This window comes from Somniosus microcephalus, chromosome 5 (assembly GCF_052327205.1).
Source record: "Somniosus microcephalus isolate GS21.2 chromosome 5, FLI_Smic_1.0, whole genome shotgun sequence".
Classification (NCBI taxonomy): Eukaryota; Metazoa; Chordata; class Chondrichthyes; order Squaliformes; family Somniosidae; genus Somniosus; species Somniosus microcephalus.
Window position 1 is genome coordinate 79,562,488 of NC_140991.1, and position 15,238 is coordinate 79,577,725.

The window sequence follows — 15,238 nt, forward strand, 5'->3', positions numbered from 1 at the left end:
TAGTGACTTGAATGTTTTGGTGATTCTAACTTTTTTTTCATCTTGGACAATAACTTTGTGTGTTCACATTATCCTTCTTTCTCTTGTAAAGTTTTGCTTCAAATCCTTCCTGTACTGTGCTTTTGTTACTGCAGTATTATACGCAGTTTGACATCTCTGAGCCCCTGATATCACTGGTGTGGAATCTGTTTGATCTGTTTAATAGTAATAGTTCTGTTGCCTGAGTCACGCCACGTGACCTGACGAGGACATCCCAAGACAATAATGTAATGTCTTTTTTTCCTGCCCACTGCCAGAACTTCCCTCTGCTAGATTTGGAACCACTTACCTGATCAGTGGGACTTGTTGAAATGACCTATGAAAATTATATCAGGAATTAGATAAGACCTATTTCACAAAATAAACAAAAACATTCTGTAATCGGGTTGGCTCAAACTTTGATAGAAGATACCTGTCTGATGAATTCTGAGTCTAAAATAACTACAACAGTCATCATGCCAAGAACATCTTTTCCTCCAAGACATCTCTGGAGCCATTAAGTTGGTCACAATGAATCTGTCCAGAGGAAACATTAAATATAGTTGTAGAGGTGAAGGCACCAGTGTATTTTCTCTGAGTTCTAGCCAAATGTTCAGTTATTGACACAAGATTCAAGGGGTGTGCCAGAGGCACACACAGGATATATCACTAACTACTGTAGTTGCAGCATTAAAAAAAATCCAAATATTAAATTTAACATTTAAATTCATTTAAACTAAAGGTCTACAATTTCACCCGCGGGAAGCCCTCGACCCGAATTTCTGGGCCAATAGGAATTACTGCACAAAAGGAGTTGTGCCTGTTCCAATGCTTGCTCCTCAACTGGAGCTATCAATTCTAATCCCATTTCCCTCTATCTTTTCGCATTGTTTCTTTTCAAAAACTTACCCAACTTCCCTTTGAATGTTGTCATAGGGGGAGAAATTCGGTTGTTAGCGCCACCGATTAACGCCTAAAGAGGCCGAGAACATAAGAACATAAGAAATAGGAGCAGGAGTAGGCCAATCGGCCCCTCGAGCCTGCTCCACCATTCAATAAGATCATGGCTGATCTGATCCTAACCTCAAATCTTCTATCACTCTGCATCCACCCGAACCCATGTGATCTCCCGGGAGAGGCGAAAAACCAGATTTGGGAGAATAACCAATTTGGGAGAAAAAAATCTGGGAAATTCCTCTCCGACCCATCTAGGCGATCGAAATTCTTCCAGGAGATCACTCTGTCCCTATATTTTCTACAGTACTTACCTTCTGTAAAGGCGATCTCCACCCCAGCCAGGAACAGGAATAAAACCATCTCCTGAAATCGAACACAGAATTAGAACACAGTAGGAGCAGAACAAGGCTACACGGCCCCTGGGCCCACTCCACTACCCACAGGGCCATGACCATTCCGAACCTAGACTCATGTCCAATTTCCTGCCCCGCTCCCCGTAACCCTTAATTCCCTTTACTTCTGGGAAACTATCTATTTCTGTTTCAAATTTATTTAATGACGTAGCTTCCACAGCTTTCTGGGGCAGCAAATTCCACAAACCTACCACCCTCTGAGTGAAGAAGTTTCTCCTCATCTCAGTTTTGAATGAGCAGCCCCTTATTTTAAGATTATGCCCCCTAGTTCTAGTTTCACCCATCATTGGGAACATCCTCACCGCATCCACCCGATCAAGCCCCTTCACAATCTTATATGTTTCAATAAGATCGCCTCTCATTCTTCTGAACTCCAATGAGTAGAGTCCCAATCTACTCAACCTCTTCTCATATGACCACCCCCTCATCCCCGGGATTAACCGAGTGAACCTTCTTTGTACTGACTCGAGAGCAAGTATATCTTTTCTTAAGTATGGACACCAAAACTGTATGCAGTATTCCAGGTGCGGTCTCACCAATACCTTGTACAACTGCAGCAATACCTCCCTGTTTTTATATTCCATCCCCCTAGCAATAAAAGCCAACATTCCATTGGCCTTCTTAATCACTTGCTGCACCTGCATATTAACTTTTTGAGTTTCGTGCACCAGGACCCCCAGATCCCTTTGTACTACAGTACTTTCCAGTTTCTTGCCATTAAGATAATAACTTGCTCTATGATTTTTCCTGCCAAAGTGCATAACCTCACACTTTCCAGTATTGTATTCCATCTGCCAAATCTCTGCCCACTTACTTAGCCTGTCTATGTCCCTTTGCAGGTTTTTTATGTCCTCCTCACTCACTACTTTCCGTCCCATCTTTGTATCATCTGCAAACTTTGATATGTTACACTCGGTCCCCTCCTCCAAATCGTTAATATAGATTGTAAAGAGTTGGGGACCCAGCACTGACCCCTGCGGAACACCACTAGTTACTGGTTGCCAATCTGAGAACGAACCATTTATCCCAACTCTCTGCTTTCTGTTAGAGAGCCAATCCTCCACCCACGCCAGAATATTACCCCCAATCCCGTGATTTTTTATCTTGAGCAATAATCTTTTGTGTGGCACCTTGTCAAATGCCTTTTGGAAGTCTAAATACACTACGTCCACTGGTTCCCCTTTATCCACCCTGTATGTTACTTCCTCAAAAAACTCAAGCAAATTTGTCAAACATGACTTCCCCTTCATGAAACCATGCTGAGTTTGTCCTATTAAATTATGTTTATCCAAATGTCCCGTTACTGTCTCCTTAATAAGGGACTCTAACATTTTACCAACCACAGATGTTAGGCTAACAGGTCTATAGTTTCCAGCCTTCTGCCTACTACCCTTTTTAAATAAGGGTGTTACATTAGCAGTTTTCCAATCTGCCGGGACCTTTGCTGAGTCCAGTGAGTTTTGGAAAATTATTACCAATGCATCCACAATCCCTACCGCTACTTCCCTCAAGACCCTAGGATACAAGCCATCAGGTCCAGGGGATTTATCCGCCTTGAGTCCCATTATTTGGGGCGCTAGCCAATTTCCGGGCGGGCGCCTAGCGCCTCGCCCCATATTGAGCATGCATTTAGCGCCAGCGCTAAATCTTAGCGCCCGCTCATGGGCGCAGGCTGATTATGACGTCATTTGAGTGTGCAACACCTTTTCGGCGCCCCGGACCGGAAATTCAGTGGCGCCCCCCTCCGTAGCGCCTGGCGCTAATAGTGACAGCTTACCTGGGCCTTACCAAGTCACTCTCGGGCTGGAGGAGCGTTATTTAAAGGGGACTGGTGTGGTTTAAAAGCGGCAGCCATTTTTGGAGCACAACTTCCTCGAGAGCTACAAAGAGTTGCTGAGCTGCACACTGAGAGCCATTTGACCACTGAGCCAGTGCAGACAGACGATCTTCAGCCTTCTGACCATCACCTTGCTGTTGGTGAGCCTTGACAACGGGGAACCTTCCTGTGGGCACTTATTATGGCGGCTGCATTGGAGGGGAACGTCCTGCTGCTGAATCATCTGGAAAGGGCACTGAGATGCTGGGAGAGGGGGGCAGGTATGGCCAGACGGAGGAGGGCCAACAGACGTCGCCACAGCAGACCTTATGCTGGCAGGATTTTCCGACAGCAGTTTCCCTACATGAACATGCCGGAGGAGCAGTGTGTCAGAAGGCTGCAATTTAGAAAGGAGGTGGTGACTGAGCTGTGCCAGCTGCTTCAGCCAGATCTGCAGCCTCAGATATGGTGCAGGACATCTCTGTTGGTGGCTGAGAAGATGCCTGCTGCCCTGAACTTCTACGCGAGCGGCTCTTCTCAGGCTGCGCGTCAGAGGCTGATCAGAAGTAGCTTCTAGGCCCCTCTCACGGAATGCTTGCTGCCATTCCAAGAACAGGAATGGAACCGGTCTGATACCCCCAAGCCTGTGAAGGGCAAGATGCATGTAAATAGCAGGCATGGCCATTGTAAATGAAGAAAGTGTTTCATTACACAAAATGTGGTTCCTTCAAACATGAGAAAGCTATGGCAACAGAAAGCAAAACTAATACACTGACACATAACTGCCTCTCACACCCGGGAGACTGTCCAAAACATAAATCACATTCCGACCATCTTCCTTGGCCTTGATTCCACTGCGCCAACCAAAGCATCCAATGCCCCATCAGTGAGGCGTTCCGCCCTCTGCCTCACCCTTTCCATGTCTTGCTAGGCTGGTGCGCCACAGGTAGGCTCCCACCGCTTTGAAGGCCTACAAGGCAGTGAGTGTGTCTGGTGATGCCAATTGACCTGCCCCTTTAAGAGCTGGCCGGTGCCAGTGTGTCTCAGGGAAAGTGATTATTGACAGCACCCTCGCTGCGCCCCGCCGCCGCGAAATTGGGTTGCGCCACCGGGTTAGCGCCTTAGGCGTAGCGTGCAGCGCCTGATTTAGCGCCACAATCACCTTTAGGGGCGCTGCAACCCAATATCGTGCTAGGTGGTGCTAAATTGCACCTGGCGCTAAACTTTACGCATCGCCAGGACTAGCGCCCCAAACACGGCTATACCGAATTTCTAGGCCATAGTCTCTTCTTGAATACCCTATTGTGGTAAAGAATTTTATAATTTAATAACCCTCTGTGTAAAAATGCACCTCTGACAATGTAGTACTCTCTTAGTACTGCACGGAAATGTCAGTATAGTTTTTATGCTCAATTCTTGGGGTGGAGCTTGAACTGACCTTCTGACTCAGATACACAAATACTACTCTAAGCCAAGTTGAAATCTGAAGAGGTCGCAACACTGTTCCCTGGGCCACACCACTATCCAGATCCAATCAATCCAAAAAAATATCCATTTACCCTCAGTCTTTCTTTTCTGTCCCCTAACCATCCCTCTAACCATGCAGCAACCATTCATTATAATACATGTACATTCATTTTTGAAACAAGTCTCATTCAGTTTGTAACTTTATTTTGTTTTTTGATTTCAGTGTGTGGCAATACCCTGATGGACCCGAATGGTGGGAACTTTAGTTCTCCTGGTTTTGATGGCGTATTGAACTACACAAATAATCTTAACTGTGAGTGGGCCATTCAGAATTCCCGTGCCGCAAATTCATCCATTTATATCCAGTTCACCAGCATTCACCTGGAACACCATCCAGCTTGCCAGTGGGACTATATTGAGCTTCGATCTGGTGAGTGAACAGTGTCTATAGATTGATTGATGCATTAACTGACAATAATAAACAAAATTATACATTTTACAGGTAACTGAGGGTAATGCAGTTGCTGTTGTGTATATGGATTTTCAAAAGACATTTGATGAAGTACCACATAATTGACTTGTTAGCAAAATTGAAGCCCGTGGGTTTAAAGGGACAGTGGCAGCCTGGATACGAATTCGGCTAGGGGACAGAAAACAGAGAGTAGTGGTGAACGGTTGTTTTCCAGACTGGAAGGAAGTATCCAGTGGTGTCCCCCAGAGGTCGGTTTTAGGATCACTGCTCTTTTTGATATATATTAATGACCTGGACTTTGGTATATTGGGCATAATTTCAAAAATTGCAGATGACACAAATGTAGTAAACAATGAGGTGGACAGTAACAGACTTCAGGAGGACATAGACAGATTGGTGAAATGGGCAGATGAAATTGAATGCAGAGAAGTGTGAAGAGTTACATTTTGGTAGAAAGAATGAGGAGAGGCAATATAAGCTAAACGGTACAATTTTAAAGGTACAGGAACAGAAAAACCTAGGGATGTATGCATACAAATCTTTGAAGGTGGCAGGACAAGTTGAGAAGGCGGTTAAAAAAGCATAAGCAATCCTTGGCTTTATGCATAGAGGCATCGAATACAAAAGCAAGGAATTTATGCTAAACCTTTATAAAACACTAGATAGGCCCCAGCTGGTGTGTCCAATTCTGGGCACCACACTTTAGGAAGGATGCCAAGGCCTTAGAGAGGGTGCAGAAGAGATTGACTAGAATGGTACCAGGGATGAAGGACTTCAGTTATGTGGAGAGACTGCAGAAGCTGGGGTTGTTCTCCTTAGAGCAGAGAAGGTTAAGAGGAGATTTGATAGAGGTGTTCAAAATCATGAATGGTTTTGATAGAGTAAATAAGGAGGAACTGTTTCCAGTGCCAGAAGGGTCGGTAACCAGAGGACACAGATTGAAGGTGATTAGTAAAAGAACCAGAGGCGACATGAGGAAAGGATTGAGAAATGAACAGGGAAAGGACTGAGAAGGAGGGTGAATTAGAGTGGGTAAATTCAATGTCAAATCAGGTACAGAAAAAGAAATAAAGAGAGGGAAAGAAAGATTGGATTAAGGCAGAGAGAAAAAGAGACAGAAAGGAAAAGTTTAAAAAAAAATTAAATGTGACATTTTTAAAATCTCCAACAACAATTCACAACCTGAAGGAATGAGACTCCTCGCTTTTAATTTTTCACTTTCTGGGCAAGAGGGGTTGATTGGCAGCCATTAAGATTTATCACGTTATTGAAAGGATACTTATGCTGTTGATTACAAACTTAACTATCTGTGGCGAGTTTAATTGGCAATTAATATGCAAATGCAGCAACTTCATGAAACTCACGGAGAGGTTGTGAGTTAAGTGCAAGATGCCGTTTTCGCGAATCTAACGGCGGAGCAGTGAAAATTTTTCGCACACCGTTATTTTTTCCGCAAACTCTGGCCCATCATGTTTCTCTTCAGTGAAAGGGGGCAGTTCTTCACCGCCAGCAGAGATTCTCCAGCAAAAGCAGCACAGCAGTCTTGGTGAATCAGCACGCTTATTCACATGAGGAACATGCAGGGAGATTATGCAAATTATGTAAATGTCCCAATCCTGCAGAATCTGCCAGGTTGGGTTTCCACAAGACCAGTGCAGGGGCACCTATGAACATTGGGATGTGGGTCGTTTTTTTTAACCCCGATCAGGGAATCAGTCTTATTGGGCCGGATATTCTGATCCCTACGGGTGTGTACGCGCTGTGTACACACCCGTAGGGACATCAGAAATGCCGGTTTCAGGCATGCGAATCTCATGCGCTGAAAACTGGCATTTCCGATCTGGCAAGAATGCTCTTGACAGATCGGACGCCTGCCCTGGAGAAGGACAGCCATAAGGCCTGCTTTTACCAGCATAAGATTTGAAATAAGTAAAAAACAATTTTTTTTTCACTCATTTATCATTTAAAAACACTTTAAAAAAAGGTAAGTTTATTTTTAGCCTCGTAAAAAGCTTTAATTATTTTTTTCAAAAAAATGTAATTTTTGTTTAAAATATTTAATTTATTGTAATTTCAACTAATTTTAAAAATGTGATTTAAAAAAACATTTTATTTAATGGCCCAGAAATTCGGGTCCCAACGCGTGAGTACGGACGGCGTACTCACGCGTGGACCCGATGGAAGTGCCGGAATCTTGCATGCACTATGCATGCACGGGAAACCGGCACTTCCGATCCTCTGAACCAAGGGGTTCAGAGGTCGAACGCGTGCGCGCGGGAGTCTGCGCGTGCGCGTTGAACATCCTTTTTTTTTCAGGTTTTAACATGCGGGTAAATCTGTACATTTTAGAAATGTAAAAAGCAGCCGTAAGGACTTCATTTTCAAAGGTACGTGGTCAATTATTTAAAATTAAAACATTTTTTCCACAGGTTTTTTACTTATAAATACTTTAAAGCAAGGTAAGTTTATTTTTAGCCCTGTTTTTTTATAAAATTATTTTTTTCAAAAATTTAAATTTTTGTTTAAAATAGTTATTTAATGTCATTTATAGTTTACTAGCTGGAGTGCCCGGCGGTGCCGAGGCTTTTTCGAGGGCATGTTGTTGTTGAAAGAGAGAGAGAGAGAGCGACTGGGGGGGGGAGAGAGAGAGAGCGACTGGGGGGAAGAGAGAGAGCGACTGGGGGGAAGAGGGGGGGGGGAGGAGGGAGGGAGGAGGGGGAGGGGAGAGAGGGGGGGGGAGAGAGAGAGGGGGGGGAAAGAGAGAGGGAAGGAGGAAGAAACCGGGCAGCCCAGACTAAAGATGGCGCTGTTCGGGCCCACATTGAAGTTCTGCCATGATCAAAGATGGCGTCACGAGGAAATTGCCATGCCGCCAGGATCAAATATGGCGCTGTGGTGTCGCTGCATTGAACTGCTGCCAGGGTGAAAGATGGCCGGGCCCAGTTGCCGGGGTAACCTTCCTCCCCTCCCGATTTCCAGAGCCGGTTGCCGGGTTAACCCTTGAGAGGGGGGGGGAGAGGGGATAGGGGGCGGGGGCAGAAAGAAAAAAAAGCTGTCTGCCAGCCTTCAGGGCGGGTGCGGCCAGCCTTGAAGGTGCGTGAATAAGTCGGCGGCCATTTTCTCATGTCGGTTGGAAGCACGGAAATTTTTTTTTCTTAATAAAAACTGCAAAATTTCTTTACTTTTAAAAAAAAAAGTAGCTGCAAAGTACAAAATCGGAAATCTTCTAACTTTATATGTTCTTTCCTTAAAAACTTTCGGCTTTTGTATATCTTCTAACTTTATATCTTCTTTCGTGAAAAACTTTCGGTTTTTGTATATCTTCTAACTTTATATCTTCTTTCCTTAAAAAACTTTCGCCTTTTGAAAACCGAAAGTTTTTTAAGGAAAGAAGATATAAAGTTAGAAGATATAAAAACTGAATTATTTATTCTCTATCTCTTCACTTACGTTGCAATAGTTGCTGCAGTCACTCCAGTGCTCGCGAAGACTAAAGTAACTTTTATTTATTCTGTCTTATTAAGCATCAGGCCCCGCCCACACACGCCATAGGATTGGTCAACCATCACGTGATGGGGGAGACCGAAGGGGGGAGGTGAGGGGTGGGAGGAGCTTGCCACAAAGCAATTGCCTAGGGTCCAGCATGGCTGGCAACAGACGCCCAGGCTTAGAGGCGTACCTGCAAAAACGGGGAAAGGTAGGAAAATTAATGAGATTAGATAAAAGATTTAGAAAGTAATTAACTTTTTTTTAAAACAATTTCTGAAAGTAATTAACTTTTTTTAAAAAGAATTTCTGTTTTAAAAGGAACTTTTTTTTTTAAAGACGCAGAAAGCGGGAAAAAGAAATGAAAAGTTTGGAATCAAGATGGCGGCGACTCACCTCGGTTCAGAACGATAAGGCCCGCCCACACAGGCACCGATTGGTGGACCGTCAGGTCACCGAAGCGTAGGATTGGTCAATCGTCCCATCACTCGACTGTAGGAGGGCCTGGCCGCACGCGCTAGGAACCCGCCGTACGATTGGTCGACCTCGACGTCACGCGATGCCAATGAGCGGAATGTTGAACGTGTTTTGGATACCGCGGGCGCAATTTTTGTCCGGCCGAAACGTAAATACGCTTAGGACGGTTCTGGAATCGTCAGCTTTCTTTCAACGTAATGCACGTGTAGGTACGCTCTATAACTTTCGAGTTAATTCAAGACAGACAGACAGACAGACGGAATGACAGACAGAAGTATCCTTTTATATATATAGATTTACAAAGTGTGATTTAAAAAAAAAAATTATTTGAAGGTAAAGTACAGTTTTACAGCCTCAGCATTTATACGTTTTGACAGGTCTATCTGTCAAGACTTATGAATGGAGCATTCCCTGCTCCGATTGGCTGCATGTTGCTCACCTGATCGCAGGGGACGCTTCGCACTAACTACGCCCCTGGGACACGCCAGCATAGCGCGCAGGCCTCTGGGACAGGCCTCGGAGAGGAATTCCACGCAGGCCAAGAGGTCAACTGCCGGCGCGCTAGGTAAGTGTAGGTCGGGGGCTTGCACCCGCGGGAAGCCCCCGACCCGAATTTCTGGGCCATTGTTTTAAAGTGTTTTTGGGGTGATCTCCATTCATATATTTGACTGGTCTATCTGTCAAGTGTATGAAGGGAGATTCCCTTCTTTGATTGGTTCCCCATGGCCCACATGATCCCAGGGACACTTGTGAACAGCATGCTCCTCTGGGATACGTGGGCACTGCGTACTTGGAGTTGGAGAGGCCCAGGAGTGGAAGTGTCCGGACCTCGGGAGTCCTCAGGTAAATGCGTCAATTTTTTCCAGATCGGAGACCTCCGTACGCGGGAAGCCTCCGATCGGAAAATACGGCCCAATATCTTTTGCTGCTGGCCTGACTAATTCTGACAAATATGCACTGATGATGTGCAGTCCCTAAAGGAGAGGGTCTGAGAAAGTTACTTTTTGTTGAAAATTCTCTCACCGTAATTGTCTGAAAAAATATATGACTATGTATATTTGTTACCTGTCAGAAAATATTATTGAATTTTTTGCCTCGTGCAGACCTCCCTTTTTTATGTTCTGTCCCCCTACCCCTCAGCTGCTCTGCTGGTGTAGGGGCCACATTCATCCTGGAGGGTGGCACTTCAGGACTAGCCCAAGAGCTATTTGACCCCAGATTCATACTGCTGGCTAGTATTGCTGCTTACATGGCTGATAGAGATAGGTGGCTGAATTGAACTCTGCAGCGCCTGTTTTTTGGGCACTACGAGGCCTTCTAAAGGTCAAAAATGGTGTCTGCAATGCGTGCGCATACTTCCAATTGGAGATGCGCCAGAGGCTATCTTGGTAAAGTGGTTTGCCTGCACATCTAATGACTGCTGGCAGCATGCGGAGCAGGCAGATCATGACGTCAGTCACGCCAGCATGCCATTTTTGAGCTCCACAATGCAGTCTACACCTTTTTAATTTGTACAGCTGAATACCGGGTTAAATGGCATAATGGACCCCCACCAGTGCTATTTAAAGGGATCATGAACTATTTGCTGGATACCAAGTAGTTACTGGATTATTTCTTCTCGATTTTGCTGCAATTCTACATGTTTTGGGAGATTTTCCTTACTTGTCTAAAGTTTCAGTAGTCTACAGGGAGTGGTCTGGCTGGTGCTGAAGTATTTCTTTGGTGACTTAAAAGCCTGTGCTGAAACCAGTTGCATGTAGGCATGGGTGGCCTAGTAGGCCTTCCTCTTGTGATTGAGCATGACTGCGAGAATGAAGAGAGGCCATGCAGAGCAGGACAAGCTGCTAGAAGAGGGAGGAGGAGAAGGGCTCTCAGCAGGAAGGTATTTAAGGAGCAATTCTAAGAACATAAGAAATAGGAGCACAAGTAGGCCGTTCAGCCCCTCGAGCCTGCTCCGCCATTCAATAAGATCATGGCTGATCTTCTATCTCAACTCCAGGTAATACTCTTACCTGAACTTGAGCAACGGCCAATGCTTGAGGCATCTGCTTCACTAAAGAGGTCATGACTGAAATCTGACAACTGCTGCAGCCACAACTGCAACCTCAGAGCAGGGCAAGGACCGCGTTGCCTGTGGCTGTCAAGGTGGCTGTGGTTCTGAACTTTTATGTGTCTGGCTCCGCAGGCTGCTGTTGGAGATAAGAGTATAAGAGCATAACAATTAGGAGCAGGAGTAGGCCATACGGCCTCTCGTCCTGCTCCACCATTCAATAAGATCATGGCTAATATCGACCTCAACTCCAATTTCCCGCTCGATCTCCATATCCCATGATCCCCCTAGAGTCCAAAAATATATCGATCTCAGCCTTGTATATACGCAAAGACTCAGCATCCATAGCCCTCTGGGGCAGAGAATTCCAAAGATTCACAACCCTCTGAGTGAAGAAATTTCTCCTCATCTCAGTCTTAAATAGTCGACACCATATTCTGAGACTATGCCCCCTAGTTCTGGACTCTCCAGCCAGGAGAAACATCCTCCCTGCATCTACCCTGTCAATCCCCCTCAGAATCTTATATGTTTCAATGAGATCACCTCTCAGTCTTCTAAACTCCAGAGAGTATAGGCCCATTCTACACAATCTCTCATCATAGGACAGCGCCCTCATCCCAGGAATCAATCTAGTGAACCTTTGTTGCATCGCCCCTGAGGCATGTATGTCCTTTCCCAGATAAGGAGACCAAAACTGTGCACAGTACTCCAGGTGTGGTCTCACCAAAGCCCTGTACAATTGTAATAAGACTTCCTTATTCTTGTACTCCAACCCCCTTGCAATAAAGGCCAACATGTCATTTGCCTTCCTAATTGCTTACTGTACCTGCATGCTAAATTTCTGTGTTTCCTGTATGCAACATCTCGCAGTTTGAATTGCACTGCTGCATAAAGGAAATCACTGAGGGTCTCTATAGAAACATAGAAAATAGGAGCAGGAGTAGGCCATTCGACCCCTCGAGCCTGCTCTGCCATTTCATGAGATCATGGCTGATCATCCAAATTCAGTACCCTGTTCCTGCTTTCTTCCCATATCCCTTGATCCCCTTAGCCTTAAGAAATATATCTAACTCCTTCTTGAATATATTTAATGAATTGGCCTCAACTGTCGTCTGTGGTAGAGAATTCCACAGGTTCACCACTCTCTGGGTGAAGAAATTCCTCCTCATCTCTGTCCTAAATGGCTTACCCGTTATCCTTAGACTGTGAGTCCTGGTTCGGGACTCCCCTGCCATCGGGAACATCCTTCCTGCATCTAGTCTGTCTAGTCCTGTTAGAATTTTATAAGTTTCAATGAGATCCCCTTTCATTCTTCTAAACTCCAGCGAATATAAGCCCAATCGACCCAATCTCTCCTCATACGTCATTCCTGCCATCGCAGGTATCAGTCTGGTGAATCTTCACTGCACTCCCTCCATGGCAAGAACATCCTTCCTCAGATAAGGCGACCAAAACTGCACACAATACTCAAGGTGTGGTCTCACCAAGGCCCTGTACAACTGCAGCAAGACATCCTTGTTCCTGTTCTCGAACCCTCTTGCTACGAAGGCCAACATACCATTTGCCTTCTTAACCGCCTGTTGCACCTGCATGCTTACCTTCAGCGACTGGTGCACAAGGACACCCAGGTCTCGTTGCACTTCTCCTTCTCCCAATCTATTGCTATTCAGATAGTAATCTGCCTTCCTGTTTTTGCCACCAAAGTGGATAACCTCGCGTTTATCCACATTATACTGCATCTGCCCAATCACCCAACCTGTCCAAATCATACTGGAGTTTCTCAGCATCCTCCTCACAGCACACACGCCCACCCAGCTTTGTGTCATCTGCAAACTTGGAGATATTACATCTAGTCCCCTCGTCTAGATCATCTGTATATATATAAAAGGATTGTTCTGTCTGTCTGTCTGTCTGTCTGTCTGTCTTTCGGTGTGTCTGTCCGGCTATACACTCTAAAGTTATAGAGCGTACCTACACGTGCGTTACATCAAAAGAAAGCTTACGATTCCGGAACGGTCATAAGCATATTTACGTTTCGGCGAGACAAAAATTGCGCCCGCGGTATCCAAAAAATGTTCAAAATTCTGCTCATTATCCACTCATTAGCATAGAGTGACATTAAGGTCGACCAATCGTACGGTCGAGTGACCCGACGGTCGACCAATCGCTGCGTGGCAGGGGCGGATTCGTCGCGCGTGCCCTCCTAGAGTTGAGTGACAGGACGATTGACCAATCCAATGCTTCGGTGACAGGACGATTGACCAATCGGTGCGTGTGTGGGCGGGCCTTATCGTTCTGAACCGAGGTGAGTAGCCGCCATCTTGCTTCCATTCTTTTTCCTGCTTTCTGCGTCTTTCTTTTCAAATATACATTTCCAGCAAAAAAAAAAGTTGCTTTTAAAACACAAATTGTTTTTAAAAAAAGTTAATTAATTTGTACATCTTTTCTCTAACCTCTATAATTTTCCTACCTTTCACCGTTTTTGTAGGCCTCAAAGCCTGGGCCTCTCCTCCGCACCCACGCCCGAGCTAGGCACCTCCCGGCCCCAGTCAACAAGCGGCCCCCGATCGCCGCCATCTTTGTGAAGGCTGGAGGGGCGGGCCTCAGCCGAGCGTCGCTAACCCGCTGCCATCTTAGTAAAGGCAGGTGCGCGGCGGCGTCTCACTCTCCCCCCCCCCCACCCCCCCAGTCTCTCTCTCTCTCTTCACCGCGCCTCCTGAATGCGCGGGGGAAGAGGCCCGGGGCACCGTGGCTGCTTTCGGAGACTTCAACTCCGTGACAGGTGAGGAGGGTCTTTTGTTCACGGTGGGCGGCGGGCGGGTTCCCCGGGTGCTGATCCCTGGTGGTGTGGGTGTGGGGCCGGAGCCCGGCTCTTACCTTGCCCCGGAGAGTGGGCGGATGGCGGGGCCTGGAGTTGCAAATCGGGCACCGGCGCCAAGATGATTTCCATACAGAGCCTGAGCAGCCGGCGAGCTCGCAGACAAAAAACGACAGAAAAACTGAGAGCGGCAGAGGGGAACAGACGTCAGAGAGACAGAGAAATAGGGAGGGAGGAGAGGGAGAGGGGGAGGGAGATGGAGAGGGGCAGGGAGGGAGAGAGGAGAGGGGCAAGGAGGGAGAGGGGAGAGAGAGAGGGTGGGCGGAGGGGCGTGAGAGAGGGTGGGGGGGAGGGGAGAGAGAGAGGGTGGGGGGAGGGGAGAGAGAGATGGTGGGGGGGAGAGCGAGAGGGTGGGGGGAGGGGAGAGAGAGAGAGGGTGGGGGGAGGGGAGAGAGAGAGGGTGGGGGGAGGGGAGAGAGAGAGAGGGTGGGGGGAGGGGAGAGAGAGAGGGTGGGGGAGGGGAGAGAGAGGGTGGGGGAGGGGAGAGAGAGAGGGTGGGGGGAGGGGAGAGAGAGAGAGGGTGGGGGGAGGGGAGAGAGAGAGAGGGTGGGGGGAGGGGAGAGAGAGAGAGGGTGGGGGAGGGGAGAGAGAGAGAGGGTGGGGGGAGGGGAGAGAGAGAGAGGGGGGAGGGGGAGAGAGAGAGAGGGTGGGGGGGAGAGGAGAGAGAGAGAGGGTGGGGGGAGAGGAGAGAGAGAGAGGGTGGGGGGAGGGGAGAGAGAGAGAGGGTGGGGGGAGGGGAGAGAGAGAGGGTGGGGGGGAGGGGAGAGAGAGAGAGGGTGGGGGGAGGGGAGAGAGAGAGAGGGTGGGGGGAGGGGAGAGAGAGAGAGGGTGGGGGGAGGGGAGAGAGAGAGAGGGTGGGGGGAGGGGAGAGAGAGAGAGGGTGGGGGGAGGGGGAGAGAGAGAGAGGGTGGGGGGAGGGGAGAGAGAGAGAGGGTGGGGGGAGGGGAGAGAGAGAGAGGGTGGGGGGAGGGGAGAGAGAGAGAGGGTGGGGGAGGGGAGAGAGAGAGGGTGGGGGGAGGGGAGAGAGAGAGGAGGGTGGGGGGAGGGGAGAGAGAGAGAGGGTGGGGGGAGGGGAGAGAGAGAGAGGGTGGGGGGAGGGGAGAGAGAGAGAGGGTGGGGGGAGGGGAGAGAGAGAGAGGGTGGGGGGAGGGGAGAGAGAGAGAGGGTGGGGGGAGGGGAGAGAGAGAGGGTGGGGGGAGGGGAG

The 15,238-nt window shown here is 47.6% G+C and overlaps 1 protein-coding gene across 1 annotated transcript in view; it reads left to right on the forward strand.

The window, feature by feature from the left end:
* Positions 1–15,238, forward strand: part of cubn (cubilin (intrinsic factor-cobalamin receptor)) — a 447,009-nt gene that overhangs the window by 275,295 nt on the left and 156,476 nt on the right. Inside the window, exon 42 of the mRNA XM_085987872.1 lies at positions 4,895–5,101. Within this exon, the coding sequence (XP_085843998.1) occupies positions 4,895–5,101 (207 nt within the window). The remainder of the gene's footprint in view (positions 1–4,894; positions 5,102–15,238) is intronic.